General features: G+C 56.4%; 1 protein-coding gene across 1 annotated transcript; it reads right to left on the reverse strand.

Moving 5' to 3' along the window:
* Positions 1–1,947: 1,947 nt before the first annotated feature.
* On the reverse strand, positions 1,948–4,326 carry LOC119108883 (stress response protein nst1). The gene is made up of 3 exons (XM_037232428.1): positions 4,061–4,326; positions 2,344–2,668; positions 1,948–2,271 (listed from the first exon to the last, which is right to left on the reverse strand). Exons 1-3 carry the CDS (start codon positions 4,324–4,326, stop codon positions 1,948–1,950), a joined length of 915 nt encoding a protein of 304 aa, XP_037088323.1.
* Positions 4,327–7,058: the final 2,732 nt, after the last annotated feature.

Consider the following 7,058-nt stretch of genomic DNA (forward strand, 5'->3'; position numbering starts at 1 on the left):
AGGGCACATTTAATTAGTTTTAAACACAAAACACGCTGCGCATTGGATGTATCAGAGGCCACCGAAAATTAGGGCGCGATTCTACGACCTGCCGGAGGGCTTTCCTCAGAAAACCTTAGGGAGTTGTGTATCGGCACGCTATTGGGGCAGGTGTTAAAAGGCGTACGGCGACGCGCGCCTCGTTCCCACAAAAAGTGAATGTCGCGCTCGTGGTGCGTCCTGTGGCAATAGCTCTAAATAACTGCGCAGAGAGTAGAGATACGTCTATTACAGCCGGGTGTACTCCTGTTTATGCTGATATGGATGCGTTTCGCAAATAACTATGTCGGGCATGAGAGCAAACTGCGCTCATCTGGTGGCAAGTATTGTACTCAATAAACGCGACGAGAACTGAAAGTTTGAGCGTTTAAGCACCATCAAGTCTTCTATGAAAAGGCGGTCTTTACGAAAGGTCTACAGTGGGATTGGTACGCCTGCCATCGAGATATACAAGGGGAGCCGAGGAACGATTTGTCGTATTTCAGTGGAATTGTTCATGTACCATAAGCGATTGGGCGTACCGAAAAACTTTTCTTGCTAATCCTTGCAAGGCTTCACCATCCCCTGACTAACTTGACGTTTGTTCTCCCGAGCTATGTACGCTGCGATAACCTGGCAACGATATCGCCAGAACAAGCGGGCCCATTATGAGTCAGTTGCCACATAGCGGCACTTTCAAATACGGCGCTATGTCAATGGCATGACGACCGAAAAAGCGCACGTGTAACATTTCATTTGTTTTGAGACGGGTATGTTGGCAGCTATGAAGTACGGCATTTTCATTCATTTTTTTTTGTATCGCTTGTTCTAAAAAAGATGGAAAACTCTTTTCACAGAAACAATGCCTCGAATCGTTATCTATTTATGAAAAACTATTTGGACAAGGTCGGTGGCACATGGAGTTAGTCTGCATCATATCAACCAACGCAATTACCTACCTTAAGTCTGAGCTTCTTCGACAGAAAGACACAAGTTCATGTAGTGCATGATGCATACAGTTTCTGCAGTTTACAAGGCACCTTTATTTCAACAATGCTGACGTGGGACTTTCGGAAACAAACACACACACCTTCGACTCATCCCGATCACGGCTCAACTGTGAGTACAATTTGCACGTTTTCACCACGGACACTACGGATGCCTGCTTACCAATGCAATGCATATGCGTACACAAGGAGCGCAGCTGCCAACGTAGCACAGACACAGTTGCGGACGGACAGCCACAGCTAGCTTTGCGTCTCTCGCCGACATTCACGGCTAGCTCCGCGTCTCTCGCCGACAGCCGCAGCTAGCCCCGCGTCTCTCGCCGACGGCCACAGCTAGCTCCTCGTCTCTCGCTAACAGCCACAACTAGCTCCGCGTCTCTCGCCGACAGCCACGGCTCGCTCCGCGGTCGTCACGTGGCCCAGCCCCGACGCGTGATCCCAGCGAGAGGCTCGTCTGGCGGGCAGCTGAAGACTGGGATAAAGGCATGGTGGCTCAATGCGAATGGCTCGTGCACACAGGAGCGGACGCCGGGGGCCGTTGGGGACGGCCGCTACCGCCGACGGCTATGTGGGCTTGTGCCTTGCTCTTCGGCCATGGGCCAGACACTGAGTCCGCAGGCAGCAGGAGTGGAGTGGGGGAGGGAGAGTAGCGACACAGCACCGGTTCCGGAAAGTTTAACAAAGTGGAGCGGTGACTGATGTTTGGTGGGCGTTCGCAAAAGCTGCGCAAGAGAGCGAGACGAAAGCTGCTGCTTAAACGCACGGTTTGGATCAAGGTTAGACCAAAATATATCAGACAAAGATAGGCTAAAACAACAAGCAAACTTTGCAGTAGCAGCTGTTTTCTTGGCTAGTTTAAGATCGTTCTGCGAGCTCCTGAACAAAGGCGACACTGCTGATGAGCGAATCCACCGCTCTGCGCTCAGGACAGGCATCGCCCGTCCCGCTCCCACCTCTTCAGGGCCCTGGGCCATATGACGCAGGGTGGGATGCTGGGCACGACCTTACGCAGCCTCCGCAGCTCATCGCGCGTCACGGGCTGGCCGCCCGCCACCGTCGCCGACATCCGCTCCAGCTTCGTCGACAGGATGGCGAAGAGCCTGTGGTGGAAGCTGCAGTGCTCGACGACGGAGGCGAAGCGGCTCTCGATCTCGCTGCGCTGCGCCTCAGCCTCGGCGCGGGCCTGCTCGGCGCGCGAGCGGGCCTTCTCGGCCTCGGAGCGGGCCTTCTCGGCGTTGTGACGTGCCTGCCGGCTGGCCGCCCAGCCGCGCTCGGCCTCGGCGCGCCCGCGCTCGGCGCCGGCACGGCCCCGCTCGGCTTGCTTCCAGCTGTCATTAATCACGTCCCGGGCCCGCTGCAGCTTGTCCCGGCTGTGTTCAGCCTTGGTGCGCGTCTGCTCACTCTCGCTCAGCTGGATGAAAGCCTTGGAGAGCTCGAGCATCAGGTTGCCGCAGTGGGGCTCCACGTACGGCGCCAGCCGCCGCAGCCGCTGCGTTCGGGTCAGCCAGGGGGTGCGTTCGGCGGCGGCCAGCAGGGTGGCGTCGGACAGCCGACGCCGCACCGCCGCGAACGCGCCCTGCGCCATCAGCACAATGTGGCCTTGTTCGTGGCGCTCCAGGTAGGCCGCCGCCTGCCGCATCTGCCTGCCGACCGACCACAGCGCGTCATGTCATGGCGACAGTTGTGGAGCGATGGTGAATGGACGTGACGGCAATGGAATGAAGAGCAGGCGGCCGGGTCGAAGGTATGAGTGATTGCTGGAAAATCGTGTGACTAATATGCCTAGTTCCGTTACATGAGAGGGTCTCTGAGCCGGAACCGTAGCCCCGAGGGACGAGGGATGAGTTCGCAAAAGTTTTTGCGCGTAACATTATACAAATGCCGAGGCATGGAAATGCATTTGAGCTGGGCTATCAGTTACCAACGCATCGCAATGTTTTATAGACTACTTGACTGGCCCATGCCTTTTGCGTAAAACATTTGGGTAAGAAATCAATGAAAGTACACGTGATGAGAGGGTTATCATAACACATAGCGATCATTGAAAATGTAGGTACGGGCATCCCCATTCACAACCTTAGATTTGGTTCGTTTGCTTCCGCTGTATTGAAGTCCACATTCCACAAACCCATGTCAGCTTGCGTCGCAAAACGCATGACGGCACGGCCATTTTGAAGGAGCGACCGTTATCGGCGGCGAAGGGGCAGCTCGCGGTGACGTCAGAGAGGGGGGGGGGGCGGACGCACGCACAGACGGATGTTTTCGCTGAAAGTCGCCGGTATTATGGGCACTGGGAGGGGTCAGGGATCACATTCCCGGTTCGGCGTCGGGCAGCGGCGGCCGCGGGCACGATAGACGCCGGCCGTGCGTGGACGGGCGGCGGGCAGTGGCAGCGGTGGGCACGATAGACGCCGGGCGGCGGGCAGCGGCAGCGGCGGCCGCGGGCACGATAGACGCCGGCCGTGCGTGGACGGGCGGCGGGCAGCGGCAGCGGCGGCCGCGGGCACGACAAACGGCCGGCCACTCGGGGAACGGGCGGCGGGCAGCCGAGGCGGGCCACGACAGATTGCTGGCCATGCGGGCACGGGCAGGCGGGCAGCGGCAGCGTCGGCCGTGGGCACGATAGACGCCGGCCGTGCGGGAAAGGGCGGCGGGCAGCGGCAGCGGCGGCCCCGGGCATGACAACGCCGGCCACTCGGGGACGGGCGGCGGGCAGCCGAGGCGGGCACGACAGATGCTGGCCATGCGGGCACAGGCGGCGGAAGGCGGCAGCCGAGGCGGGCACGACAGACGCCGGCGACGCGGGCACGGGCGGCGAGCGGCAGGTAACGGGAGCTGGCGAGAGCCGTCGCCAGTGACGCTACGGTAACCAGAGGGAAGCTCGCACGGCCAGAAACTGAACGCTCCCCACCCCCCCCCCCCCCCCTGTTGTTAATATGACACGTTCGTTGGTGGCCGGTGCGCTCGTAATGCTCCAGACATCGCCATCAAGGGCCATTAGTTAAAGAAAATGGCTGAACAGCAGCAAAACTTACCGGAGCAAATCCGAGTCATTTTCGCAGATTTCTGTTTGTAGGCGGATGTTCCCTTGCCTCTCTCTCATCTCGTCCTGGCTATCCTGGTACTCGTCTCCGCTCTCCTCGTCCGAGGTCCATTCTTCAGATTCTTCCTCGCCCAAATCGTCCTCGTCCTCCAGGCTCCTCTGTCCCGAGCTGGCACGGTCCGAGTACTCCTGGTTCAGGTGGTCGTCGCCCTCCCGACTCTGGTGATCGTCGCCCTCCTGGCTTCCATCGGCTGTCATATTGGTCCATCAGGTCCAGGTCAGAGTCGTTCTGGTCCCGGTTCTGGCCGTCCTGGCCCCGGTTCTGGCCGTGCTGGGCCTGGTCCCGGTTCTGGCCGTGCTGGTCCTGCCGCTGACGTTGGGCACGCCTCCGTTCCTCATACTGATGCTGCTCTCTCAGTCGATCGTCCACCGTTCTGAACAGGACCCGGCTGTTCACGAAGTGTTCAGGTCGCAGGTTGAGCACCACCTCAGGCACGAAACGTGGCCTGCTGCCATCGGCCGAAGAGTGCGAGCTCCGCCGCGTCGGCCTCGGCCCAGCGCCCGTCGCTGACCGGCACGGCCTCCGCGCGCGCCAATTGTCGGGGCCGGCATGATGACTGGCGAGGGTCGGACCACCGGCACCACCGTATGGCGCAGCACTAGGGGCGACGCTGGAAGGGTCTGTTGTTTACTGTACCCTGACCGGGGACGCGGGAGGGTAGGGTGCGGCGCCCCGGGCTGGGACGCCAAACAGAGGGGGGGGGGGGGGGCGGTGGGTGGAGGGGATGAGGGACATCCGACCCCAGCGGCTTCGGCGCAGAAGCCGTTTAACCCGATGCCAGTCGGTGAGACAGCCGGCGTGCGGCGCTGTCCGGAGGTCAGGCTTCAGTAACGACGCTTCTTGATACGCAGCATTGCTGCGCGTCGTAGAGGAACGCATGTCGCCGAGACGAGAGAAGCAAACGGCACCGCCGCCGAAAACCACCGTGAAATCAACGGTTTTGGTACCTTTCCTCACAAGATGCTTCTTAGTGCAGTTATCCCTAGATACTCACTCCTTTTCCCCAGACCCAGATCTGTTCTCACCAAGTTTATCCTCAGGCAGCATATGAGTCCATATCTGACTAGTGTCAGCCGGATATCACATACACAAACTACTCGGCCGCTCTTCAAAGCGTCAGTTACACGCTTGCTGTTCGCAAATCAGAGCAGTCTTAAGAGGACCTCTATCTCGTATCTGTCAAATAAATGTCAGAGGACGATCGTCAATGCAGAATTTCCGGCTGGAATCCCCTCTGCCGCTCAATGGCAGTTCTTTTGCCCCGTTCATCTTTTCGATGTTAATAAACCATTTATTGCGCGGCTAGTTCTTGCGACTACCCTTATGTATGCCGATGACGCCAAATCGCTTGGAAACTGGCGGCACCATCTGATGGAATGCCTGCTGCATTACGCTGCAGATGCTGCAGATGCGTAACAATTGATGCAGTAAGGCTTTTTAAAGAACCACAGTTCTTGTTGCTGAGCATGGCAGGGAGTTCTGCGGTTGTAGCGGCAAATATATTAGCTCCTGGGATCAGCGAATCTATGATCGGGGAATCAGGCTGCTGGCCGGTCGATTCTTACACCGATTCCCGAATTGTCCGCCCGTGCCAGGGCCAGGACGCCTGATCACCACGCAGTGCGTATGATGAAGTGCGACACATATTTCTCTCCTGACTTATAAGGAGATGATTAGTGCTACGTCTGGTGACCACAAAGCCACGTGGCCTGTGACGTCACGCAGCGGCTGACGATGATGCCAGAACTTTTTGTCAGCCCGTCAGCATGGAGAGAAAGCGCTACCAGATTAAAAAATTACTCTGACTGAAGCGGGAGTTTTATTTGGTAGCTCTTGCGCTGGTGAGTGCGTTAGATGGGGTGGGGGGCATTTGCCTCTAATTTTGGGGGCAATGCTACGCAAGATAGATAAGGAAGGAATTGAAATGCCAAGAGCAGCCATGAAAAGGTGAGCGGCCGTGACTGGTGTGGTGCGTGGTTGCGTTACCCAGTAAATTAATGGCGTTATAAGTAGACACTTAAATGAGAAGGACAAAACTGAAATTAATTGGAAATGGGAAGAAGCACTTAACCTACCGATGGGATAGATGGTGGTAATACCGGAACAGAAGCCACACTTCCAAACACCACTTTGCGCGAGTGTGTCATGGTCGGCGGTAAGCCAGAGTTAGGGTGCGGACTAAAGTAAAAGGTAAAAGATAAAAGGAAAGTGGAGTGGAGAGCAGTGCTGTCGGCATTATTCCTTGTTGACCATTGATGTGCCGGCCACATATCTGTTGGGCAAAGAAATAGTGTTCAGCACAATCTTTGGACAGTTATGGCACAATGTTTAAATGTATCGGTTTTTCCTGCTTAAGTTAACACGCACTCGGGTGGGGGGTCAAATTGCCCCCACAGGTTTTTCCAAGATGCCTTCTGAACGGCGCCGCGTAGCCGCGCCATATTTTGCCTAGCTGTAGATAATTAAATAGTGGATCGTTTGGCATCAAAAAATTAGATTTACCTTGTAAGGTCGCTGACCTATGGCAGATCAAAGTCAGGCGATGGTTTAAGCAAAGACAATTTCTAGGGAATTGTTCAATTTGATCCAACAACGGAGTGCACTGCACAATGAATGACTTCCAGACCTTTCCTGTTACAGTAGGGGTGCTACCATCAGGACATAGCCAACACTGTCCTCAGAGACAACCAAATGCTAACCTGTCACTGATCTCATAGGACAGTTGGATGACAAGGCCATAAAAACCACCTGCTATTTGAAGTAAAACTCTTGGTAAAAGAGGTAAATGCGACATAGCATCGATATGTATCGATGACATCTGTATCGGTGATAGTTAATACGTGCTCGGGTGGGGGGTCAAATTGACCCCTTCCCCGAAGGTTTTTCCGGAATGGTTCCGAACGGCACGGCGCAGCCGCACCGAATTTTG

This window comes from Pollicipes pollicipes, unplaced genomic scaffold (assembly GCF_011947565.3).
Source record: "Pollicipes pollicipes isolate AB1234 unplaced genomic scaffold, Ppol_2.1 Scaffold_2555;HRSCAF=2994_pilon_pilon_pilon, whole genome shotgun sequence".
In the NCBI taxonomy this organism is placed as follows: domain Eukaryota; kingdom Metazoa; phylum Arthropoda; class Thecostraca; order Pollicipedomorpha; family Pollicipedidae; genus Pollicipes; species Pollicipes pollicipes.